General features: G+C 39.5%; 1 protein-coding gene across 1 annotated transcript in view; it reads right to left on the bottom strand.

The window, feature by feature from the left end:
* The window catches only part of KCNJ6 (potassium inwardly rectifying channel subfamily J member 6), a 160,857-nt gene that overhangs the window by 29,255 nt on the left and 103,796 nt on the right, over nucleotides 1-27,806 (bottom strand). The window contains exon 4 of the mRNA XM_050713249.1: nucleotides 13,636-14,556. Coding sequence (XP_050569206.1) covers nucleotides 13,636-14,556 — 921 coding nt within the window. The remainder of the gene's footprint in view (nucleotides 1-13,635; nucleotides 14,557-27,806) is intronic.

The following is a 27,806-nucleotide window of genomic DNA, read 5'->3' on the forward strand; positions in this document are numbered from 1 at the left end:
TGATGGTTTTGAATACTCTGAAAGCATTTTATAGGGTAAGAGAAGGTAAATGTGGCAAGGTTAAGATTTATGTTGGGTGTTGCTCTGGATCTTGAGTAATTTAACAGGGTTTTAAAACTCTGTTGTAGCTGTGTTCAAGCCCTGAGGGGAGAGTGTGAAAGTGGAGTTTGTGCACTGTAGTAGAATAAGCTGTCCCAGAGCATAGACAGGCAACTTTCATTCAGCTGTTTCTAATTCATCTGCAAGTTGAAAATGACTCCTGGATCTATTTTGGAATATTTGTCTTTTGAAATGAGTTAGATATTTGTCTCATTATTATTTGCTATGGAAAAATAAATAAATAAATAAATGAGCGATTTCATTGCAAAATTTGGGTGGGGAAACAGAACAATTGTTGTTCTTCAGGGGAAAAGCTGGAGGAGGCCAACTGTGAATGGTGGGCTTGTGCTCATCCAGCTCTAACTGCTCTGATGCCTCCCCTAGAGATGATGTCAACCTCTCTGTCTCAGTTCTGGCTCACCTTCCTGCCCTGACCCACGCTGCAGCTCATGGTGGAAGTGCTGCAAGTGACTGTTTTGCTGTGGTCTTGACACACAACTTAATGCTACTTACAGCCTTCATCTCTAAAAGGAAGACTCTGCAGAAAGGTCTGGAAAGGCTTGAGTTGCTGCAATATGGCCGCACACCATGGGCCAGATCTATGGCTGCTACCTGAAAAGCACTGAACTTTGTTAGTCGTGTGCTGGTGAACTGCAGGGCTGTTGTGATGCACAGTCAGCTGCTGGCTTCTGTCTTCCCAAGAGAGCCTGCCTTTGATTTGTAGCGGGAGAAAGACATCTTGCTCAGACTGCAAAGCTGAACCCTTTCCACTTCACTGCCATGTAGATATGGCTACTGCCCTCAAAGCAGATTTTTGGCCAGACAAGAATCCTTGACTGACTCAAAACCTTTGGCTTTGGATTCATCTACATTTTTTTCACAGCATCTGTTATAACCCTACTGGTAGTTAGAAACTCTCATTGCTGTACTTATTATCTAAAACCAAAACAAAAGCCAAAAGCTCCCACTGTAATAAAGGACTAATGGAAAAAGAAGCTGAAAATTACAAAAAGGGGAGGACTTTTCCCATCTTGGTGATCTAAGTGTAGTAAGTTAATACTTTTTTAAGCAGGAGTGAAAAATCTGAACCTAATGTCTAGTTAAAAATGTGCCAGCACAGTTTAATTGGTCTGGCTGAGTCTTTTTTTTTTTTTTTTTTTTGCTATGGTGGTGCTTGGCAGCTCAGCCGTAGTCAGATTGATTTTTCTCCTTTAGTGCTAAGTCCCTCTCTCTTCAATTCATATTAGTCTACATTAGTCAGAAAGGTGGAATAAAAGTTTTCAGCCCTGATGTACCTTAGGGCTTCCCCCAAAGACAAATCTTAAACTTTTTGACACTGTTGTTTGATACAAGGCTATCTGCTGTGATGATGATAATGTTAACAATAATAATAACTAAGCAATTGCTTGTAATTTGCTTTGTAGTTAGATGGAGAGAGAAGCAGGAAAATGCAGCAATCTTCAATGCCCATCCCAACCTCTCTCAATGCCTAGAGGGACAGAAAGATGGAAAAGGGTGACTACAGCCAGGGGAATGGAACAAAATCCAGGATAAGCAGGGAACACTGTGACTTCATGCAATCTTTGGATCATTTTTCAAAGATCAGTTGTCTGGTGAAGCACTGCCTTAGAAGTTTAAGATATTCTCTTGTAGCAGACCTCCTGGAGGAGCTTCGTTGCATGGACTGCCTGCCTGCCTGCTTGCCTACAGCAATGAACTCATACTTCTTACCCAGTTCTACCTCTCATCTCTGAGGCACAACTGTCTCCGGTGGTTCAGTGGTTGCCACAGAGCAGCTTTCAGGTATATAAAACATGATGTCTTAAATGGTGACATGGGAGAACAATGTGAGCTGTTAGTTGGGCTATTCATTTTTCAGAGCCATTCAATTCTTGACAGCTATAACATACTAGGAGAAGCTGGTTTAGGTTTTTATAATCAGAGAATAATTTAGACTGGAAGGGGTCTATGCAGTCATCTGGTCCTACACACTGCACACTGCACAGCCAAATAACTCAAGTTGCTCGGGGCTTATCCAGTCAATGTGTGGGCACCTTCAGGGATGGCAGTTCTCTTCTCGCCCTGGGCCCCTGTTTCAGGGTCTGATCAGCCATATGGTAAAAAGTTTTTCCTAGTGTCTTACCATGTACCTATTGCCCCTTTTCCCATCACCCTGGACCTCTGAGACATGCCTGCCTGTCCTCTCTTTAACCTATCATTAGGCCAGTCCAGACAGCAATGAGCTTCCCCTTGAGCTGTCTCTTGTCCAGATGGAAGAGTCCCTGTTTCCTCTGCCTCTCCTCACACTTGTGTCCTGTGATCCAGCCCCCAGCTATTTTGGTGGCCCTGTGCTGGGCTTGCTCCAGTAAGTCCATGTCTTTCTTGTACTGGGGCATCTTGAACTGGACACAGCACACCAGAGGTGGCCTCTCAAGTGGTAAATGGAGAGGAGCAGTCACTTTCCTCAAGCTTCTTTTTATACTTTCACTAACGCAGCTCAGGAGGCAGTGGGCATTGTTTGTCAAAATAACTTATTTTGATGTGCAGCATTCACTCTCTTAAAAGCCTGTGCTAAAAGCTGTAGTTTAATGAATTGCTTAGGACTGTATCTGCAGAGACTTTTACTCATTTTACTCCAATGAGTTTAGTGTGGGCAGCAACATTCATTGTATGCATGAATCTGAGCCCCTTCACGACCTTGGAAAGCCTGAACCTCAGGGCTGAGGTAGGCAGTGGTGCTTGTCAGCTTCCTTCCTCATAGTGTCTTTTTTCTCTTTTAATCTCATCATCACTTTTGTGACATCAGGGACATGCTGACCTCTTCCATCTCCTTTTACTAACAGGTATAAACTCAACGACAAATCCCTGGGGCTTTGGCTCCCTTATCAACATGCCAATCACGGTGCAGTGAGCAGTCCTGAAACAGGTAACATGTTTGTGCTGTCTCCTTCCCTTGCTGTGACAATGGCCTGCTTTCACACAGTCATAACAGCATGTCATTTCCCTCCTCTAGTGCTCAGGGTGTGAGATAAAGTGCTGACCAGTACTGTCAGGGGAAGTTATTTGTACAGTTCCTGCCTTTGTAATATTAAACTGCTGAGAGGAGTCTGGGAAGCTACAACCTGGCATCCTTTGCAGGACAGGAAATTCCCTGGAATGTGTGTTACCTTTCCCACTATTTATTTCTGAGAAGTTAGCGGAGCTGATTCAAACTTTCCCACTGAATATTGCCTCTAACTAAAATTTTGTCATCTCTCAGAAATCTCAAAATGTTTCTGATAGCCACTGAAAACTTGTTAATGATGACTTTCATTTTTTGCTTTGTTTTCATGTTTTGAATGTTTCTTTAAATCAAGGTGCTTTGTTTGGATTAGTTGTAAGAATGGAATAGCTCCAATTCAAGAATCTTATTTTTATTAAGATCCCATCTTTTTAAACAGAAGTCTTGTTCCATTCCACAGAAATCCCAACAAATGAAAATTGTCAAAACCAGGAAGAACAGAAATCTTTGAAAACTTTTTTTTTTTCCTTTCATTCTCTCTAATTCTGTTGGGAATGGTTAGAAAGAAGGTGAGAGTGAGCAAGCAAGAGCACAAACCTGATTGCATGAGCTCTTTCTCTCTTTCACATTCATTGTCACAGTGGCTGCCATCATTCCCAGAAGATGTTCTTTCTCTTTCCATCTCTTTTGTCAATACAGCAGGTCTGGAGAAGGGAGGAGTGGAGTATGACCAGAATGTGGGTTGCTTAGCAGCCATATATGTTGTCAAAGGAAGAAATGTTTTTTTAATGTCAAAATCAACCCAATTGTACTAAATCATAGATGTTCAGCGTCACTTATGGGACTTTGGCATCTAACATTAAATGACTTGTTAAAATAATCTGTTGGCTGCAAGCTGATAGCATGCTGCATTGGAATATGACTATTTAGTAACATGTCCTTGGGTTAAAGCTGTGGACTGTCCTTCTCAATCAGTGAAAAAAGCCAGCTAGGTGTGCAGCAGAGATGGATTGTTCTGCTATGAATGGCAGGCATGAATCCTGGAAATGTGTGGCTGCTCAGCATAAATAGTCTATTTCTATACTCTGAAATCAGCGTCTACACTACTGTTTGGACCTGGTTTGAGACTCACTAGCATGGTATTAGTTTGTGTATTGGGTTTGTGTGTCAAGGTTTTGGTAGCAGGGTGCTGCAGAGGTGGCCTCTGGGAGAAGAATTCAGAAGCTGTCCCATGTTAGATAAGGGCCAGTTTCAGCTGGCTCCAAAGGGACCCGCTGCTGGCCAGAGCCGAGCCAATAAGTGATGTTGTTTGTGCCACTGTGAGAGAAGATTTAAGAAAGGGAAAAAAACTGCTGTGCAGCTGGGAGAGTGAGGAGTGACAACTGGCCCTGCAGACCCCAAGCTCAGTGCAGAAGGAGGGCAGGAGGTGCTCCAGGCATGCAGCAGCAGTTCCCCTGCGGCCTGTGGAGAGGCCCCTGGTGGAGCAGGCTGTCCCCCTGCAGCCCATGGGTCCCACACGGAGCAGATCTCCATGCTGCAGCCTGGGGAGGAGCCCCCGGTGGAGCAGGGGGATGTGGCCTGGAGGAGGCTGTGAGCCATGGAGAGCCCTCGCAGGAGCAGGCCCCGGGCCGGAGCTGCAGCCTGTGGAGAGGAGCCCCCGCAGGAGCAGGGGGTCTGGGGGGAGCTGCCGCCCGTGGGGGACCCGTGCCGGGGCAGTTTGCTCCTGGGGGATGGATGGACCCCGTGGTACGGAGCCATGTGGGAGCAGTTCTTGAAGAGCTGCTGCCTGTGGGCAGCCCCCGCAGGCTCAGTTCGGGAAGGACGGCATCCCAGGAGCAGGGGCAGAGAGTGACCATGAGGGAGCGGCGGAGACGAAGTGTCAGGGACTGACCACAGCCCCCATTCCCTGTTCCCCTGTGCTACTCGGGGTAGGAGTTGGAGAGGATGGATGGGGGGAAGGTATTTTTAGCTTGTTTTCTTTGTTTCTCACTTCTCTAGCTTGTTAGTAATACGTAATATATTTCTTTAATCTCTGTACGCTGAGTTGGTTTTGCCCATGACAATAATTAGTGAGTGATCTCCCTGTCCTTACCGCAACCCTTGAGCCCTTTTCATCATATTTTCTTCCCCTTTCCCTTTGAGGAAGGGGAGAGAGAGAGCGGTTGTGGTGGAGCTCAGCTTCCCAGCTAGGTAAAACCACCATAGTTTGCTCATCTTCTGTGACACAGACAAGCAGCTCTCTGACCCCCCTTTGGATGCATGGTTAAACTGGAGCTTGTCTGCTTTGTAGTGTCAAGGTGGTGAAAACCAGCCAGAACACTCCAGTGCGTCCAAACATGTGCTTAATTCTTCCTGAAATGCCATAGTTGAGACCTCTGAGATCACCTGAGATTCTGCATGGTTTGTTTCTGTCCCTTGTGGACTTTTATATTGTGGCCTCAGGATATGCAGAAGCTATGCCATAAATGGAGTTTTTAGTCGTGGCAACAGCTTTCTAGGATATAAAGCATATACTCATAAGTGTTCTCTGTCTTTTTTGTGTACTTTATGTAGCCATTGGGGTTAACTGCAATCCGTAGACTTGTTCTTTTTAATGTCAGATGTCGATTTGGAATTTTGAAAAAAAAGCCTTCCTTGCTCACTCTTCAATCTTTTAGGTCACTTTTGACTTTACAGTTACTGCTGTACTCAATTTTATGAAAACTTTCTGTTGAAGGTGAATAACCTATCTGCTCACATTCATCAGAAATTGATATAAATATCTGTAAATTTCAAGAGGTCTTACTGCTATCAAGAAGTGTAATGTAGCATGTTTATCCTTTGTTACAATTCAGTGAGACAGAACAGGAGGAAACAATATTATACATGTAGAAGTAAATAGACACCAAAGGGAAAAGTGAAAAGATCTTTTAGAGATATGGGCAAGAACAGATTTTGCCAAAAATATTTTTCAAGGTTTTGAACTGCAGACTACTTAAGTATGCTTCATATCTGGAGATCAAACACAAGAGAACAAGGTAATCAACATGAAAGAATGAATTAATTCCAGCAAAAGTTCCAGGGGTGAGACACCGCACTGACTCAAATCAGTGTGTGCCTGGAAATTCATCATGGTGCTCAGCAGCCTTCCTGTCCAGGTTGATAACTACCTGAGATGATCAAAAATAAAACTCCCAAATTATAGAAATGATTGTTTCACTTTTTCTTTTCCAAATCAGCTGCTTCGTGTTGACCCTTCATTTACACTGTTCCAAGACCAAATAGAGAATATGAACAAGCACAGATTAATAAATAGCCTCTATATTTAAATGCACTCAGAAATGCAAAAGGCTCTTTATTGTCCTGAAGCACTTCTCAGGAGTGCTCAGAAATCATGTCTCCACTTTGGAAGCAAGGGAAAAAATGCTCAGTGAACTAATTCAGCCTTGGGAGTCCTCTGACCTGGATAAATGGCCACTGTGCCCTTTGTCTGGCATCATCGCTTTTATTTTGCAAATTGGATATTTTTGTGGTGGAGATTGTGTGAACATGGAGGACACCAACCACCTTGATGCGCAGCTCATCTTCTGCTTTCTTGGTCCCTCAGGTAATACACAATCATTTCTTGGTATCTGAGTTGGGTCTAGAGACCAAAGGACATCTACAGCACCTTCTTTGCAAGTGCCTTGCTTCTCTAATAAACAGCTGAAAAACACTGTTGCTTGAAGCTTTGCTGCCCTTCTGCTAGGGATGCAATAGCATGGCCAGTGTTACACCACAGCTTTGTGTTCCGGTGATTCCTCTGGCCTTGGAGATCATGAGCATTGCAAAGGATAATGTGTAGACCCATACTTAAGTAGGACTGGTGAGCACAGATAAAATTGTGGATATCTGTCTCTGCTTGCCACTGTGCTGGGAAAGATGGCAAGCAGAAATTGTGGAGGTCTATGGAAGCATGCACAGAACTTGGAAGTGCCCTTTCTCTGTGTCCAGATTGACCTAACACAGTTTGCAAGGGCACGATGTGCAAAATGAAACTCTTCTGCTGAAAGTTTGATTTGTATTCAAAACAAATTTTAAAAAAATATCTAATTTGCTACAAGGAATTTTCATCATCATCATCAATCATCATCATCATTATCATCATCATCATCAAGAAGGATCTCAAACCCATCTTTTAGGGATCTTATTTGTCAGCAGATGATTTACTGCTCGAATCTGAATACTATATCTAAAGGTTTAGGGGTGATGAAGTAGCTGCTGTTGTGATGAGTTGAGCAACTAACTGTTGAGAAAGGTATGAAGGAAGGATAATAGGCTATTATCAAACACTGTGTAAAATGTTTGCATAGTACAACATTATTCAGAGGATAAAGCTGTTAAACAAAATGTGTAATTCCTTTTCCCTGCCTTCCCTGAAAGTGATATAGACACTCACTCCAAAATTGTAGTTGAAATGCTCAAAATTAGCGCATATCTTTTCTCATGAACTTAACTCCTTGACTTCTTACCATGTTGCATTTTTTTTTAAACTAGTACTGTGAAATTGTAACTGCTACATTTAGGTCTTATGGTCCCCTTCAACAAATGGTTTAATTTTTTCCATCTTTAGAGGAAGCTTCCTGAAAGAAACTTCACAATGAAATTGGAGTGGTCTTCTTTGCGGACATTTGGAGCTCCGGCTCATGACCACTTATGCTAACAACCTCATTTTCTGTGTTAAAATTAATAAAAATGAACTGTTTTATAATCAAGAAAAAAAAAAAGAAAAAATAAGGAGGGCAAGGACTGTAAGAGAAAGAGATTGCTGGCAAATACTAGGGAAATGGGATATAGGACGAGCTGAACCTAGATGTCTAAGCCTAGCACCTAGCACCAAGAAATGTTAAGACAGAAGGAAAAAAAAACCTAAGAACTGGAGAGCTATTGTATTCTCATTCCTGAGATGGTGATGATCCAGCTTAGAATAGAAGTCATTTATTCCTAACCCTGTTTAAATTACATTTCAGTCAATGTACATTTGTCACATCTGGAGCACAATGATCTAATCTACTTTCACCAGTTACCTTGCAGAAACCCTTGGGTGTGAGAAATACTGATTCCTTTTCTACTTTCATCTACATACCCTTAAGAAGTAATTTTAGAGTGTAAACATCTCTTCTTTGAAGAGCAATAAAAAATTCTGGTGAAAAACTGTAACCCGAGCAAGGCTTATTTGGAGAGAGAGCAAAGTCTGCTGAGATGTTTTGAAAGGCTGGAACTGCTGACATACATATCAAAGGGAGGTATTTGTTAGGATTGGGCAAGGATAAGGGATAAATATGGCAATTCATTAAGGTGAAAGCAAAAAGACAATAAATCAGTCAGTCAAAGGGACTATAATGAAGAGCAGGAACAGCTTTATACAATGTTTTTCTAGTTGATAACATCATTTAATATATAAATAACCATCTAATGCTTTCCACACACATTTTCCACAGCTGGCAAGTGTGTTTGTTTATGTATCTATAAGCCATTCTGCAGATACTGCTCTCAAGCTGCCTATGTGTCAGAATTATAAATGCACCCTATTGTAAGTTTATTTGTAGAATTAGCCATACAAACCTAAAGTTATATGCCCAGTTTTGTAGCCTTTTTTTTTTTGACAGTTATAAATGTGTTGATTTTTTTTTCTTTCTCAGATACTGTTTCATTTTTCATGTTTTTATTTTTAGTCAGAGGGAATCCCCAGAGTGTCATCTAGTGCACCCTACTGGCCAGACACAACTTCACCAAGTTTGAGGGTCTTGCTGGTTAGAGTACCTTGAATTCTTGTTGTTACTTTAAAAATGTTACTTTCCTGAGTTGAAAAAGGTTCTTTTCTGTAATTTAGTGCAGCTTTAGAGGAGGGATTTGAACCATGTTGTTTACAAGTCAGGAACTGCATTACCACCAAGGCTACTGACTGTTTGGGATTCTCCTCTCTCTTTTTTTTTTTTTTTTTTTGAAAATCCCTCTCCCTGAGTTTCTGTTTCTCTCTGTCCCTCTTGGTTTCTCTCATCTCACATATCTCGCTTTCCAATTTCAGCTCCCCAGATTCAAAGGACTTCCCATGTCTTTTTCTTTTTTTTTTTTACTTTCTTTCTTTCCTTTTTTTTCTATGTATATTGGAATTACACCTTTGAAAGTCTCATTTAATTCTTTTCAAATGGCTCTTTTTTTTTTTTTTTTTTTTTTTTAATGTTCACAAGACCTCCCTCAGAAATAGATTTCACTTAAGCTTAAAAGGCTTAACAGTGTCAAGCCTGTTGTTAGGAAGCAGCTGTTAAATTATCATAAAACGTGTTATTTGTAGATTTCTTTTTAAAATTTGAGACAAATAAATAAATTCTTCAGATCCAAGCTTTTGTGCATGCTGCTTAGGGGTGACAGGTTTCAGTATCTTTAAGCCTTATTTATTTATTTATTTATTTAAGCCTTATTTATTTATTTATTTATTTTTGGTGGATCCAAGAAGAAAAATAATTTACTCAAATTCCATTACAATAAACCTATCTACATAGTCTAGCAAATCTCTTAATTTATCTCTAGAAAATAGCATGAAAGCAGTAATGATATTTACATATAAACCAAATATTTTAAATGGTAAATTTCCAATACTGCTGTACTGAGATTGGTGTTTCAGTCATATTCTTTCCTGTTAGTAGATTTGCATTTAGTGTTGCAGCTCTCCCATAAGAAGGGGAGGGATGCCAGAGTCTTGTTGTTTCAATGCCACAGCTGTATTCTGACACTAAAAGAAGCAAAAGTGCCTCAGAAACCACTTCCCTATTAAAGCTAGATGTTATTTTAGTTCTTGCAGAGTTAGTATTGATTCTTGCATCTCACTTGCACTCTACCTGCTGTTAGCATAGTAGGAAACAGAACAGGGGCTGTAAAAGCTGGAAATAACAGATATGTCCTTTAGATATGGTGACATTTGGTTGTACCTTTTTTCCCCAATCCTGAAGGCTTGTCATTTTCTTCACAGCTACCTGATGTACTTCACAGTGCTGGGCTGTGCAGAGCTGACCTCATCTCATAAAGTAGCATGGCCCTCCAAAATGAGAAGTGTGAGGTGCTGCATCTTCAGCTGAGCCACCAATACTCGGTGGTGGGGGCTGTAATAACGTGTTAGCTGTGAGCACTACAGAACAAGACCAGAAACACTCACCCATTGATATTATTATTATTATTATTTTTGTGCATTTGAGAGATACGTGTCAGTATCAGGAAAGCCACAGGAGTAAATATTTGCAACAGTATTATCCTCTGAACCCAGAGGGATGTTTCTGAAGGTTGTAAACAAATAAGGAAAACTGCATATTGAAAGGACCCATGTTTTTAAAACCAGTGTTGTTCTGAGTTCTTGTTGATATGGTATGAAGGAGTCAGACTGACATCATGTCTTGCTGGAAGTACCTTGGTGAAGCTTCTGCCCTCAGAGGAATCTTCATGGTACATTGAATGTGAATAGTGAAGGTGTATTTTCCCTGGGCTAATATTTTGATATCTGCCTTGGTAGAAGCATATCTACTCCATTTCTCAGAACATCTCAGAAAGTATGGTGATGCCTCCAAGGGAAATTAAGGAGTCCTTGATTTGATCTTTCTTCTAAATTTTGGTTTGGTTAATTATTTCAATTTCCTTTCATAAGATGCATTATTCTTCATTTCCTGTCGTAACATGTAGTGGAGAGTTTACATGACACTACATAAGCACTTGTGTTTCATACTAGATGTAGCTGTGCTTTTGGATCCCTTAAGGTGAAAACTATTATGTAAGGATAAAATGATATCACTTGCTCAGTAAAACTTTAAACAGAATAATAACAATAATTAATAAAAATAATAGCAAATATTTATACTTAGCATTTTGCACTATGTTACTTCATTACTCATTAAAGAGATAAATGTTGCCAGAGTGGGGAAGCTCTGAAAACCGAGAAAGGGTTATTTTCACTTGATCAGAATTGGTCACCAACCAAATGAAAAAAATAATAGTGACTTTTCTGATGAATAGCGTAAGATAATGATATCCAGCTGTGTTTGTCCCATGTAAAACAATACTGAATGATATTGCTATAGCTAAGGTCGCAGATTCTTAACTTTAGCTTTAATATTTCTATATCCTATGACTTTGAGAAGTGTTGGAAGGTGTGATGTGTAGTATGTTGCTTGCTCTACAGGGTTGGAGATTGCTGCAATAAGTAACGTCTCCTGCTGCTCTCTCTCTACATTTGGTGTAAGAAGGAAAAGTGAATATATGATGGCCAAAATTTGCTTTCACTGTTTGCATGTGTAAATGGAAAATATTTGTAAAGATAAAAAATGAAAGTGTTGAGTTTTGGTGGAATGTTGGCCTGGTTGCACCTTCAGCAAAAGTAACACAATGCATGTGGAAAAACACAAGTAGCTACCACACAAACATGTTTTAGAAAATGTACTAACAATTATGACATTAGTCTTCGTGATGTCACAGTTAAGGGGCATTATACGGCACCCTTCCCTCATATTTCATGTTATATGCATGCTAGAGAGATGACCCAAATAGAACAAAATGCAGCAGCTGAGAATGGCAAATGTAGCTGCCTATCCAGCTGCAGAGTAACACCTTTACCCTGGTGTTTCTGAAACCTGTTTTCAACAGGTTTTCAAACCATTGTGTCCAGTCTCTTTATTACTATGGACTTCTTCCAGACTTCTAGAATTTTAGCATAGCTTTGCCAGTTCAAGCGATCTGAGAGGTAACCTTCTTCAGTGAAAACTGGTAATGACTGAGTGGAAGATGGGGGTCAGTATCAGAGCATCAAAGGAGGGCATAGAGGTCTGTGTGATTATGCAGAGGTCAATAGGAGGTAGGGGTGGGAGGGTGAAATAGCGAAAAACTCCAAGGCTTAAGTGAGTATGGCTACATTGGATACACTGCAGAAGTCTTTTGATCTTATATGTATTTTCAGTGAGATGCCTTTTATACTTCTACTACTTGACAATCATTTTTCTGGAAAGCGTTGTTCAGTAAACCTGGAAATATCTACCATTCTTTGGGATGTCAAGTTCGTTTGACTGTAGTACAGAAATTTCAGAATGTTTCAGCTAAAAAACAGCAATTTTCTCATCTTCTCATCCAAAGGTGATGCAGATGTTTGAAACCTTTGTGCCTACTGCATGTATCAGAAACAGTAAACATTTCATCTCTTTGATTTCTCTTCAGTGCCACCTATTTCCTGGAAAATGTGGAAGCTTTACATTTACTGCTTCAGATTCTCTGCCAAGTTCCTTTCATTTTTTTTTTCTCCATTTTTGTCTCACACGTTTATTATATGGTGACAAATGCAGTTTTCTTCTGACACCACATAATAGATGTGTGAAACACACACACATGTTCTGGTAAGAGTCTGCTCTTTATTTCCTGTCTCCAGTTGCAAAACATGAGTCAGGGTTAGGAAGGTCATACTTCTGTCAGAGAAGTGTAATCTGCATCCTTAAACGTTCCTAGCTTTTGTTACAGTAGTGGAGAAAAATGGCAAATCTAGTTCTATTTCTCTACTCAGTATTTCCTCCTCCTCAAGCACATTATTTCTTCATTTCCTAATCACCATTCCCTTGTATTGTTTATGTTTACTCAATTCAGAGATTGATGCTGTCATTAACAGGAAAAACATCCCTGCAGCTCCTAAATCAGCACTCTGACTGCAGTAGGTACAGCAGTTTGAGAGAAAGCATCCTCCTACTATTCTGGCTTTAATGCAAAGAAGAAACATTGCTTGTCCATTACTGTGAATTCCAAGCATTATTTTCTCTGCGTAGACTGACACCTGATGTTCTGCTGTATAATGGTAGTTAATGACCAAACAGCCTCTCTACAAGACTTTGGTGACATAATATGCCTTATTTATATGTACCAGCTTTAAGTGTTCTGTACACTTCTGCAGTGTGTAGGGAGCCTCAGTGAAATACAAAATCAGAGAGATCTTTTGTGAACTGAAGTGAAACAAGCCCCAAGTTAAAAGTTAAAACAGAAACAAGCAAACAAACAAGCAAAAAGAGAAAACTGAACACATTATCACTTCTGACTGGATCCAAACAAACTAGGAATTTCATGTGGCAGGCAGTTATTCTGCAGTTACCCATGGGTGATTGGAAGCAGCAGGAACTATGGTACTTCCATGTTAATCATAAACAGAGTTTTGTAATGATATATTTTTTTTCTAAAGCATTTTATCCCACACGGTCCTAGTGGTTGAGTTGCTCCTGCAATAGAATGAGAAATAACTGGGTGACATGCTGTGAAAAATTTAGAAAATGAGAAATGCTATCCCATTTTCCAAACAGAGCAGAAACAACACTAATTTCATTAGGCAAGATGGAACAGACAATTAAACTGGGCATGCTTTTAATTTTGATGCTAACCAGATAACTGATGCCTTTTGCAAATGTAATGACTGTTGAAGTGATTCCTTTAAAGTGAAGCAAAACCACTGGTTTTCCTTTCTAAAATTAAAGCATTTACCTTACACAAAGTATAAGAAATGTTACCTGTTGCCTCCACCATTCCTTCTAGGATTACAACAATTTCTAGCTCCTCTTTGGGCAACTGGGCTTTGGAAATCTCCCAGAAAGGACTCTGCTGGTTAATTTCATGGCTGATGATCAGTGGTGAAACCAAAAAGAGACGATCATCCCCTGTGTAATAACCTACGTTGATATCTGTCTGGTTGAGTGGTATAAATTCCCCCTCCTTTGTCTGTTTGGATTTGATCAACTTGGCTCGTATTGATGCCTCTACAATGTGTGAATTCCTAAGGTCTCCTACTCGGAACATCAGACACAGCTTTCCATCCCGCATGGAAATAACTGCATTTGTAGAAAAAACCAAGGTTTCTGCCCTCTTCTTGGGTTGGGATATTTTCACAAACATGCAGCCAACCATGAAAGCATTGACGATAGAACCTAAAACAGACTGAACTAAAAGCAGAATAATTCCCTCGGGACACTTGTCCGTGATGACCCGGTAACCATACCCAATGGTGGTTTCTGTCTCGATTGAGAATAAAAAGGCTGAGACAAACCCATTGAGGTTGCTGACACATGGGGTCCACGTGCTGTCCCCTATATGATCCATATCTCCTCGCACGTAGGCGATTAGCCACCAGATCATTCCAAAGAAGAGCCAGGTCACTGTGTAAACCATGACAAAAATCAACAGGTTGAACCTCCACTTCAGATCGACTAAAGTAGTGAAGATGTCAGTCAAGTAACGGTAAGTCTCTCTGACATTCCCATGGTGGACGTTGCATTTCCCATCTTTCCTAACATACCTCTGGATTTTTCTCTTGGCACATTCTTTGTTTAGATTTTTTGGCAGATCCTCTCTAGCTTGTTTGGGTAACTTTGGCTGATGAATAGTGACAGGGCTCTCTATGTCCTGCTCCATTGAGTCTTCTTCCAGTACGTTAGCTGCCATTAAAAACAAACAAGAAAAAGGCAGACATTATTTTTCTTATTATTTATCTAAATTAACAAAAAACTTCTTCCTGTATTACCAACACGATACCACTATGAATAAATAAAATTATCATCCTAGTTCTTTGGTCACCTATTAGATGCGAAATGCATAAGTCAAATGATGTTAAGCATCCTCAATTTATTGCTAAATAGAAATACTCTGAAGGAGAATGCTCTTCTTTCCTATCTATGAGGTCATCCTACAGTGTGTATATCTACACACATATTTAAATTATGCAAGATGTGTTCTAATAAATCTTTGTTCCCCTTATCCCCCTTATAGTTTAATAAATGAGCTTTTTTATGCACCAAGAAATATCTGGGGGACAGTAGATAGAAATGAGGAAATGGATTTGCTTGAGGGTTTCAGTCAAGATAAGCAGAGCAAATGAGCAACTGTTGAGGTATTTTTTCTATCAATTGCATTGCTGTGGGGAAAGTATTAAATAAGTTTAAGGATTTTCAAACAAAACAAAACAAAACAAACAAACAAACAAACAAAAACAAACCAAAAAACAAACAAACAAAGAAACAAAAAAAAACAGTAACCACAAACATTTTTTCAGCAAGAGCTAGTCCTATTCCTGTTGAAGGAAAGGTGGGCTTTGGTGCAATATATACCAAGACTAATTGAAGCACATTTCTTCAGAAAATCAGTGTCTCGCTGATACCGAGACAGAGAACTGTGTGTCCTTCTCCCAGTAATGTAAAACATACAGTACTTCAGAACATGATTTCATTTGAATTCAGGATGCTTGTGGCCTTTAATTCAAGTGTACCTTTTTCTCTAATGACATGGGCCTACAGAGTGCTCCCCAGTATGTATCTTACAAGAATATAAAACCCAGAAACAACAGTAACTGCCTTTTTTCTTTTTGCTTCCCAGCATTTTGAGATAAATGGCTTCATTAGTTTATGAAGTTATGTTTATGTACAAGAGAGAAGAGTTTACTGAGGAGGAAAGTGGTCTAATCAAATGCATTTTGCTTGAAGACGAGGACCTGGTGAGGTCTTGGGCAATTGTTGTCTTTTTACTGGAAACCCTTCTGCACTCTGGGGCTTGTTTCTGTGGGAATTTCTGCTCTTGAACTCTTAATTTTCTCCCTTCTGGATAGCTATTGTTCTATAGTCAGGCTGGGAAAGGAAAAGGCTCCTCCTTACTCTGCCTGGATGCCTAGCTCTGAACAAAATGACACTGATGTGATACTGTACCACCAGTTTATGGAGATGCCCTTGCTCAACAATCAAGATGTTGACATGCATGATGTCTATGCACCCTGCAATAGCCACTGTTTACAGTTATATCCTGTGCTAACTTCTGTGCAGGCTCTGCAGTGGGCTGCCCAGTCCTGCTACAGGTGATGACTCTCAAGCAGAGAGCCAGGCACAAGCATCTTGGTTTGGGGAAGTGCCTCATCTCCCTGAGCTCCTGTTGGCTCTGACCACCTTTGGCCCTGCTGGGAAATGAATGCATAAATCCACCAAAGCTCCGTCCTGACTCAGTGGTCACGTTTCTGGCACCCGATGGGCTTGGGTGTCTCTACTTTGCACTGTCCTGCGCAGTAGACCCAAACCCTTTCATGTGGACGATCTACTGGGGAAGGCCTGGACTCTTATCCAAAGAGGGGACTTGCTCAGGGGGCTGCTCTTGGTGGGTCAGTATGACTCGAACATTGTTTTGGTCTCTCACTCTTCACAGCAAGTATTATGTAGCAGACTGTCTGTGGAGTCTCATAGTACCTGTAGCTTTTTCAAGATGTGCAGATTTATCCCTGTGGAGGTAGATCACACGTTCCTGTAAAGTTTTAGGGGTGACTGAAGCACACAGAAAAAAAAAAAAGAGGCAAAAAAGAAAAAAAAAAAAAGGCTGTAGACTGGTTGTCTTTTCTCCTGGCCTGCTCCAGTGACAGCCACTGCCTCTGTTCAGCCCCATAGCTTGTGTTAAAAGAAAGGCATAGAAGCTGACAGTAGCATGGAACCTGGTAGCAATTCTGTGTTTTAAGACTGTATACTCCATCCTCTGCCACTTGTTCAGTTTGCCACTGTGTCTTAAGATAGCATTATTTTGGCTGATTGTAGTGGCAGCACTTGAAGTCATGTCCCAAACCAGTCAGTTCTGGATGAACTTATCCCAGTTGGTGACAGTGTGCCTACTTGGATTATCACTAGTGCTGTATAATGTATGACGAAATAAACACAATGAAAAAGCATTAAAGGAACCTTGTGAGGCAGACTTAAGCCAAAGCCGGAAAATTTGAAGTTAGGGCTTCACACTTTATACTTAACTCTATTGTGCCTAAGGAAATTTCAGTCCACAGGAGCTATCACATCGCTGCAGTAACAAACTCCTGAAATACTCATGAACAGCCTACAAAGGCTCTGGCTTTTTAAGCTTTAATGCTATGTATGTTAGATGAGTAAAGCTGGTTTAATGTGGTCCATTATGGTTCAGGCATTGTGAATATTTTGCTTTCCCCTCACTGTTAGAGGCTGGCGTGAGCACAGAGACAAGCAAGGTGCAGGTGTCCCCTGTTGTCTTTGAGTCTGTACCTGATACTAAAGGCAACTATAGCCTAGACCTAAGTTTATTAAAAACCTTAACAGGACTGGGAGGGGAAACAGGTGCTGATTTTACTAGTGGCATCAGGAGAAATTTGAAGGGATGTACCCATCCCAGGGATGCCTTCCGGTCATATGCTGCACCCATCTAACCTGCTTTGCATAAGGTGTTTATTTCTTACAGAAGTACTTACTAGCAATGAAGCATGTTTTATTCACACAACAAATTTTTCTCATGCTTTCCAAATGCTTTGTGCTGATGAAACCCATGTGCATCATAACCAGCATTACCTGCCTTTTATGGTACATGAGATGAGTGACAGAGCTAAGGGCCATGTTTTCTCAAGCAGCCATAGGTTTTGTAGCTGAAGCAAGGAGCTGCTGGGCTCCTAGCACACGTTGGTGGGCTGCCACTGTCACTGTAAGGGGTCTCCTAAAATGTGAGAATTTTCCTCAGACTTGAGAGGTGGCACCAGAGATGGATCCTGCCTGTGTACACAAAAGGACAGCTAACAACCAAACCCAGTGACTTCATTTAACCTAAGTCTCTCTCAGTATATCATCTACCTAACAGTCTTGCAGACATTGTAATCTCCCTGGAGGCATTTGGCCATTTTGTAAACTCTTCAGGCTCTTTCCAGTGCTGCCACTTCTCAACTCTCAGGCTGTCTCTGAGAGGAAAAATTAAGACTAATTTTTAAATTCCTTTTTTTTTTTTTTCCTTGTGTAAGATGCCTTTTTACTCTTTCCCTCACCCAAATGACTCTACGATGAGACCCCAAAAACACCTGTATGGGGAGGTTTCTAGGTCAGAACTACAGCCCATCACTGGGTGGTCAGAGTTCTCATTCCAGAGTGAACCACGGGAGCAGCAATTCCTGAAGTAAGTGATCCAAGGAATGTGCATCTGTATGTTTCCATGGAAATGCTTGATGAATAAGTTTTAAACACATGGCACGATCCCTGTTCACCAGTGAGGCTGAGGAACTGCCACATATTGAGGGAGCCTTTGCCACAAAATACTTTGACTAATTATATTTTTACTTGATATAAACCCAATTAGCTTATGCTGTTTATTTCATTTAATTTTCTTTTTGGTTATATAATGGCTGTCACGGTTCCAGGAACAAGGGAGTGAATAGCAGCTATCTCACTTGAGAGCTATTTTTACTCTCTCCATTTTTCTTCTTGACAAAAATATATACACATTATTAATCTGCACAGAAAAAAAAAAAAAAGGTACTTTTGAACACTTCCCCCTCTCCCAGTAAATATTGTTTGTTTGAACACCACAATGGCCAGGTATCAATACCATGCTAATTTAGCATATACTCTGTTCAAAATATCTGTTCCAGTGGGTCTCTCAGGCAAATACATGAAACACGTGAGATTTCAGTGATTTGTTTTATTTTTCCAGCAAATAACAAGAAGGACTTCTCTGAAATATGTCCCTGAATAGTTCACTTGTGTTTCATCATAGCAGTACATACTGGCTGTGTCTATATCAGTTAATTAAATGTGCCCAGGCTTATTCTTTAACATGGAGGCTAAATGTGGTGGTACAGCCCAAATTTGTACTATTTCTCTCCCATTGTTTTCAAAGTAGGGTAGGCTTATTTAGTCTGCTCATTGTGAATGGTCCATGTCCCATGCTAATACCTGAAATGCAGCAGGGAACTGTGTGTACTCAGTACACAAAACCACAGCAGGGGTTTTCCTAGGAATTTTACCATACAGGCAGTGCTAAGGAGTGTTCTATTTTCTAGTAAAAATGCAACCAGTGATAGTGTTCCAGCCTTGTCTATTCTATGACAGCCTTGGAAAGGCACAATCCAATGTTTCCAATCACATATTTTTATTTAGAGTCTGTGGAAGGACATGAATCCAGTGTCAACAACAAACTATGAGCTGTACTTATGCTTTCATGACCTTCGTGGCTGTGAACACAACATATTACCATAATCTTTAAGTAATCGTTTTATAATCAGCAATGTAACTTTTTGTGTTTTGGTAGTCCTTCAGAGATCTTGTCATGATATTGTATAAGCGCAAACCAAAAGGAATCATGCAAAGAGCATACTCGTCTAAATTTAATGCTCATAGCTTATTTTGACTGTAGGATGTCCTACAAAATAATTAGATGTTTCAACAGAGAATATTACAAATTGTAACTGACCATTTTGCAATAGAAGCTGATATAGGCAGTTCAGTGACAGTTTCACTGCAATTGAGTAGACTAATTTTATTTCTTCTAGTATAGTTGTAAACTGTTTGTGTGCAAATTTATTAAAAAATCTCTAATGAAAAAAAAATCATTTACAACCTACAAACTATTCTCGTGGACTTTATCACACAGATACAAATGTTGTGCAGATGTAGTTTTGACTGTGATTTCTGTCTGCAAGTTGTTCCTCACTTTCCTGATAGGACAAGTGCAACTTTTAAATTAAGCAGATGTTTGCATTGATAAGGTCCAAGCTTGCCTTTTGTGAATAGTCTTCAGTGTTCACCTCTCATTTGCTGTGATCACAAGATTTCCTGACACTGAGCTCACCTATGGAATATTGACAGTACCAGGTGGATATTACTGTTCCCCATTGTCTCTGGAAGGCCATTAGTCTTTGGCATCAAGAGAAGTCATACATACTATTGCACACTACAGGAGATTTTCCACTATGTTCAATACTCTGGTCTAAGCCTAGGACTTTTTGTTTCTTTTCTTGCATGTGATGCAAGAAGTCAGACAGAGGAAGCAGACAGGGAGCTTTTGAAATGTTTTGCCTGATCTCTGGTTTGTTTTAGTCACCATTTAAGAGCTTTGTAGAATCTCAGTCTGATGAGCATCGAGGGCACAAGAACAGATATTTTTGGAATAGAGGGGGATTTGCTTGTTTGATGAACTCAGGCTGTATCCCTCTCAGTGAAAGCAGGTAATCTGTACTGTGAGACACTGTATCACCACTTGATATGAGGACAAAAAGACTTATTTACAGAAAAAAAAATAGGAGCCTTTTGTAATCAGCTAACAATTGTAAGCAGTCATTATCAAAAATGCAGATTTTCCTCTGAAAAAGAAATAAATTAGGATCTGGTCCTGTGCTGTAGAAATCAATGAAAGATTGCCTATTCACTCAGCTGGGAACATTGTCTATTTCTCATTTTAAAATGTTGAACTATTCAATAAACACTGACTTGCCAAATTTCTTCAAGTGCCAAATTACTTATTTGCACCCGTGGGATCATAAATATAAATTCAGAGAGAGCATGAGTATGATTTAAATTTATTTCAGCTGCAGTTTTCACTAGAAAATAAATGCAAATTGAAGTATATTTATAATTAGAAAAGTGGCTGTAAAGATGACACCTTGTTTTTTCATGCTACCTGCTTCATTAATGCCTTCTTACCCAACTCAGTAGAAATAAATTTCTACTATTTTCATTTCTTTTAAGCCTGTAGAGTTGCAAAAAAAATCAGTCTGAGTAACACTTTGCCTCTCCATAGTACGAACATTTTCATGAATTTCTAATTCTTGACCTTTTTATTATGGAGGATGAAAAATGATGCTGATACGTGAATTTAAAAAACTTGATTCCATTTTTGGTAATCATTTGACCTTGTAGTTTTTATATTTGTTTCTAACGAATTTTGACATAAAATTTACCACTAAAGGCTCCAGAATGCTGTTTTTACATCTGCTTTGCTACATGTAGCTTCATTTAAAGCACAGGCAAGCCAAACATACTAGGCTGTGTTATGTGTGTGGTTAAGTATAAAAAGGCTACAGATTCTGAACCTGCAAAGATGTGTGGAGACAGTTAATTATCAACATCATTTGCCTTTCTTTAAACTAGGAACCTCAAACTGGATTACGAAACTTGTTTACTACCTGAATTCTGAGTGCTTGGACTCAATGTTAATTCAGACTCATCTCTTGTGCAAATGCCTAGCATTAAAAATAGATTTCTAGTATAAGGAGAGTTTGCTGCTCCTTATTCTCCTAGAAGAAAATCCTGTTTGCCTTTGCTCTTGTCTGATTAGTCTAGTTATACATCATTTTTACGAGACTTTTGACTTCCAGAAAATCTCAAGCTGGAGTTCTGGACTATGTGAGGTTTTCCCTAAAAGTGTGTGGATCTACACAAATTACCTATTGTTTTTGACTTCAGCATATATGCTGGCCATTGACCCCCTTACATATGTAGTGACTAGAGCCAATCCAGGGTGTTTTCTGGGGGCCCAGTTCAGTGCAGTCTCAGTGCCATTATTTTGAGCAGGCTTAGCATATCTGTGGGTTATTGCTGATATCACAGATACAGTATGGCTTATGCCATGCTCTTATTCATCAAATTCCCCTGGACAGTGCAAGTCATCTTTGTCATTAACTATATGTTCAACTTAAAACTCCCTCTGATTCTGTGTAGCAGATGGTCTATCATCTTTATCTCGTGCTCACTATCTTTTCATGGCTACCCTTCCCACTTGTGTACCAATGGAAAAGTAGACACTGGAAAGCTACAAGGAAGGCACAATCAAGATGGCTGCTCATGATGAGTGTGCAAGGCTGGCATTAAAATCAGAGACTCTGGCATGCCACATATTCATAGCAACATACAAAGAAGTCAGAGGAGTATGCTACCTCTTTTGAAAAAAATCAGACCTCAGTCTCTCTTGCTACGGCGTTCTTGTCCCATCCATAGCCAATGCAGAGAATGGCCTCCTCAGAAGCTCCCTCTCTTCTGAGAAGGTGGGAAACATAGAAAGAAAGCATCTGTGCACTTGGAAAATGCGTATGATCACCACATCTGCTGCAAGCAGTGGAGCAAGGTCAGTGGCAGAGAGAATGCAGGTGTCCCTGAATCATGCCACTGGGCTACAGGAGACCTTGTCTCATTTCTACTGTTTGCACGTGGTAAAGCTACTGACAACTGTTGTAGTAGAGATAATAGGGATCATTAATGATTCAGAGTGCTGACAGGCCTTAATAGCTGCAAAAGCTGGCCACATGTTTCCCTTCTGATGCCTCTGCTTCAGATGTATATCTCCCGGAATTTCTGTAAAGTGCCATTGTCTGTTGTGCCCCCTGAAGAGTTTCTTTTTACTAAACTACAGCTATTTCAGCTAGTTACTATCACATATGCTAATGCCAAAATTTTTACTTGTAAGTTCCAGTAGTTCTTCAGACATTTACTAAGAACTCACAGTTTCATTTCTGTGACTTGTACCAAGAAAAGGAGAAAGAATGAAGGAAGTATATTGACCTGAGTGTTAGTTTAAACTTTGTGTTTACATGGTCTAACTGCTGGAAATTGAATAACAAAATTTAAAAAATGTCTTGAAATCATAGAACATTTTGGGTCAGAATGCGCCTCTAAATGTTTCTTGGCCAAACCCATGCTCTAGACTGGACCATCTTCAAAGTTGGATGATGGTACTCAAGGTCAAGGATAGGAGTTTCCAAAGCCTTTCTGGGCCCTGTTCCAGTGCTGTATCCTTCACATTGGAAACATTTTTTCTTTGTATCTTATTGGAGTTCCCCTTGCTGTAACCTGTGCAGATTGATCCTTGTTTTTCCTGATGCACTTCTGAGAAGTCTGGCTTCATCTTATCTATAGCATCTTATCTATCTCATCTTATCTATTCATCTTATCTATAGCATCTCTTTTGCATCTTAGCTGTTGATTTTTTTTAGCTTCCAAGGAATTTCTGTGAGGGCTGCATGTATTTTCCTTACTGAATACATTGAAAAAGAAAGTTCTCAAGTTTTTGATTAGAGATTGGGAGAATTAGTCCCTTCTTATGATTTTTTTCCATATTTTTTTTCCCAACTGAAAATTCTAGAAACAAAATTTAACTGATCAGCTGGATATTTTGTATAGATAATTGACACATCTAATTCTGCAACTGTAATGTCACTGACATCTGTGGAGTTCTCCTGGTTATTTCTGGAAGCTGAAGTGTGAATAGGAGCTTGGCTGGCCTGTCCAGTGCTGATTATGCATATTGCTAAATATTAGCCTGCTGCCCATATTGGCTTCAGGCCATGCCAATAGTACTCTGAGACAATACACGGGAGTGGTTTGGGATTTGATAGTATGTGCCAGGTACTGTTCCCATTAGATAGCACAGATGAGAATGTATCACGTTTGGCTTCTTTCACTCTCATTGTCCAACTCTATCCAAGCAGGCTTTGCTGCCTCAAGCATCTCCAGAGACCCTAATGTCATCATCTGCCTCAAGCAACACATAACCTTGGTGTGCAACACAGACTTCAGGACCAAGTGCCCTGCAGCATGATATGGGTGGTCCGTACCCCTTGCTTGCAAGGCTGCAGAACAATTCCTGACCTTCTTTTGTTTAGCATAGTAGATGAGGGATCTGGAGCCTATTCTAGTATGTTAAATGTTTAGAAACGAGGGCAGGCAGCTATTGTACTGGTCAAAGTCTATTTGCCCAGTTAAGTCACTAGGGTGGAGATAAATAGACCCTTGCAGAAGGAATTGCAACCAACAGTTTTCCCACTTTCCTGTTGACAGGAGAAGTCAGCAGTTCTCTCTCCCTGTAGTTTTCTCTCCCAACTCTATCAGAGACAGTTTTTTTTTTTTTTTCCCCCTGCAGTTCCTGAAGTAAGAGTGGTTTTACTCGAATCCTCATCCCTGGGACAGCCATATACTTTTTTTTTTTTTTTTTTCCTGCATTGCTGAAAAACCTTGAGACAGCTCTGTGCCTGAATATTCATACAGCTTCTTCAGCAGGTGTTGGAACAATATTGACTGCTGCACAGACATACCCTGACAGCTCTCTTTTCTTTGATCAATGAACTATCATAAGTATAAGGCGTAGGAAGAATGGAGAAGAGTATTTTTGTCAGAAAGGAAGAACTTGATTCCATCAATACGCGGTACCAGTCCACTGAAGTCAGTAACTTATGCAGTGAAGTAAGCTTGCAGACGAAGTGCAGGAATTTATAGTACTTTCCTCCAGAAACAGGCAGAAGATACTATGTTATTGATCCAGATCTTGGATCTGATCAGCTTAGGTTTAGAGGATCGGAAACGAAATTGAGTGTTTAACTTTCCTCTGCAAAACATCACCTACACTGAGTAAACTTTTCCTAGGTCAAGGCAACCTTCTGCTGGGGAGACAGCGTGGTGTTGGTGCTGTGAGCAGTGTGTGTGTGTGCTGTGATACAAAGTGGATTGATTGCTACTTTGCAGCTGATTTTGCCTACCAGCAGCTTTCCAGAGAAGCAAGGGTTTGGGAGAACAGTGAGAAAGCCATTAGTGAAGATGAGATGTTTGTGTTAGAAAGAACTGTCACTTGCTATGTCTGCTTTTCCAAGAAATACGGACTGCAGAGAACAGAGTGACTTTGAAGTACAGATAACTGATTCCCTCCCCTTGTCCCCCAGTTCTCAAAAGAAGAAAGAAAAAATGTTAAAAACTCCCTTTCTTAAATTACGTTCTCTTTTTCCCCTCAGTTTACATCCAGCTGTACCCCAAACAGGCTGCCCCCAGGTCACAGACATTGCCTAAGTATATTGGTTTTCCTTCTGCTATTACTGTTAGATGAAGTTACAAAAAGTATTGGAAAGAGTGGGAAAAGTGAAACAGTCAAGAACTTATTTTGCTTTTTATCTGGTAATGGAGATTTCTTTCATTATAACTTCTTTGCAAGTCAAGGGAAGATTTCAGTGGCTTCTGCTTCTAGGCAACGTGTTTCAGAGGAGCAAAATATTCCTCCCTTACAAAAATCAGACAGGATTTTAATTTAACTTTTTTGCACACTTGAAAAAAATTACTAAGATTATTCTCATAGGTGGTAGGGAAACAAGGTTTTTGTGACTGCTGCTGTCTCTCATGGTGGTTACTTGGTTTATGTATGAAGCTTGTCTGTTGGTTAAGATGACATTGTTCATACAAACGGTATAACTTATAAACCCAAACTCTTCCATACAAATACTGCTGCACAAAAACTATCCTGGGGGCCTGCCACTTATCCCTCTTACAATCACTCAATTTATCTGAACAGATGCCATGTTCTTTCAATTTTTTACCGTGGTTTATACCGGGGCTCTGGCTGTTTTCTGTAAGCTAAATAATGCAACCATCAGTGGCTTCATCCACTTTCTCTGCCAAAAGAACTTGCAGTGAAATACAAATGTCAAGTTTCTTGCTACTGACTTCCCATTTCTACTTTGTGCAGTTTATAGACTGCAGAGAAAAAAAAAGAGAGAAATAAAGCTGGAAGTGACATTTAAAAAGACATTTAGGAAAAGAAATTAAAGAAAAAAAATCATAATTTGAGCTGGATCAATGTTTTGTTTCAGGTTGTGGCATTTTGATAACCTGGAAACAGTATGTGCAGAATAGTACATTAACTATATTTCCTAAGGAAATGCTCCTTACCAATCACCTCTGTCTGGCCTCCTCCCAGTCACTTTTGAAACTTTAGCTGATATTTAAGTTTTTAGATCTCCTATAGATCTTCAGTTAGATTCTGAAAGGTAAGCATAGCAAAATTTGGAAGTATGTGGAGGTCTCAGGAATATTAAATTCCTACTGGTGTCATGAAAACAGACTGAGTTAACCACACTATCAGATGCCAAAGAATCTGTGAGAGGGAGGTATAATAAATGGTGCTCCTAAAACTACCCTGTCACAGTCAAATATATTTTTCTCAGATAGCTATTTCCCACAATCTCCCTATGAAATATCTTCAAAAACATTGCTCCCACTCTGCTTGGAGCCAGAAGGGACGTATGCTTTTGTTTTCAGACAGTGTAGTCATGGCCTGGATCTGACTGATGCCCATGTTTGATAGAAGGACTTTCCATGTTCAGTGACAGATTTGTTTAGATCAGAGTCCATAGCTTTGTCTCCAAAGAAAACTGTAGTGCAAGAAAATAAACCTGACTCAACTCATGCTTTTTTTTTTTTTATTTAAGTCATTTAATTGAAGCAGAACAAAAGATTGAATGAACACATATTTAGTTTCAATCGAGACTTTTTCTTACCTTTGTTTATTTTGAAAGAAAAGCCACATGCACTTGCTGCAATGTGAAACAGCTGTACAGGATATTTTACTCTCATCTACATATGAATTTGTTAAAAACATATTCAGGCAAGTACAATCTCAGGTCCAACATGACTGAAAATATAAGCCAAAAACACACAAAAAATGTTTCCATGTCAACAAATAGCAACTCTTTATGTTGAAATAAACAATTCAGTGGTGTCTAAACTACCATTTAATATGTTATTTCTTTTAAGCTACATAATAAAGTACAAAGGTCTATAAACTTGTTTGAAAAGAAAGAATCAAAGGAGTTGCTTTAAAATTGCTATAACTGCTATTATCCTTTATATATATACATATATATATATATATATATATATATATAGGGAAGTAGGTAACAAAAAGGAACTATAAGCACCAAAATATTTTGTAAGATTAATTCAATTTAACCAACAGGAATTTCCAAAATATTTTGTGAAGGAAAAAACATCTAATTTCAGAGTTTCAAAACAGTGATATTGTTTGTGAAATTAATACTGAAGTCTAAGAGCATTTTAGCAACAGTTTTAGGATTCAGATTTTCACTCCTTTTTCACAGTAACTTTTTACCTAGCTTTAGGCAACAAATAAGGTTGTTAAGAAGGATTAAATAAATAAACTCAAAATGGAGGGATTATATTGAAGATTTTGTAATGCCTGTTTTGGTCTGGGTAAAGGTTTTCTTTTTGTTTTTGTTTCTTTTTTTCCCCTTTCCATTTTGTTAAAAAATACTTAAAAGACTTTTTATTATGTTCTTAATTTTTCATATATATATATATATTTTTTTTCCAGTCTGACTGAAAGCTATTGATCATTCACCAGGGTTGCTTCCATGTTATGACTCTCTAAAAGTAATGTACTTTGAGGGTAACTTGAACCTTACTGAACAAACAGAAAGATTTGACAGTGCTGGGTTCTCCTGTTGTCCCAGCTGGCTAGAACACAACATGCAGTTTTTGCAAATCCATTAAGGAGTCTTAATGGCATTTGGTTCTGGATGGCTGAATTTATAGTTTAATACAAAAATAAAATCCTAGTGTGGATTTAAATTTTCTTTCCACAGAATGTGTGGGTCTTTCCAGAAAAGACTGAACTGGTATTATATTTTTTAAATAGTGGACATTTTGGATGGTACATTAGCCTTCAGCTAGCAAAGCCCATCTATCTTTATTGAAGCTAGTGAAGCTCAGCATGAGCACAAATAATTCAAAGCTTTAATAGCTTTGAGATGTCTTGAGAGAAAAGAGTTGTTCTGCTTTTCGTATATCCCCTGATTTGTATAGGGAGAAAATTTGCCTATGAAATGTATGAGCTTTCTTTCAGGGATTTGCTCATAGACATCAGAAATACAGGTTGCTCTTGTTAGAACTACTACATGAAGCTATATGTTGGGATAAAATGTGAATTCTGTGTCTTTTGTAGTCAGGTACATGTAGTTGGACTCATTTAAAGAAATAGTTGTAAAAGAAGCTGACCTTTTTAAGAGAAAAGAGCTTCTGTGCAGTAAATAAAAGTATTGAGCCCACGGAAGAGAGCTTTTGATTAATGAATAGGCTGGTAACAAGAACACATTTCTTGTGCATCCAAA

This window comes from Cygnus atratus, chromosome 1, assembly GCF_013377495.2.
Source record: "Cygnus atratus isolate AKBS03 ecotype Queensland, Australia chromosome 1, CAtr_DNAZoo_HiC_assembly, whole genome shotgun sequence".
NCBI lineage: Eukaryota > Metazoa > Chordata > Aves > Anseriformes > Anatidae > Cygnus > Cygnus atratus.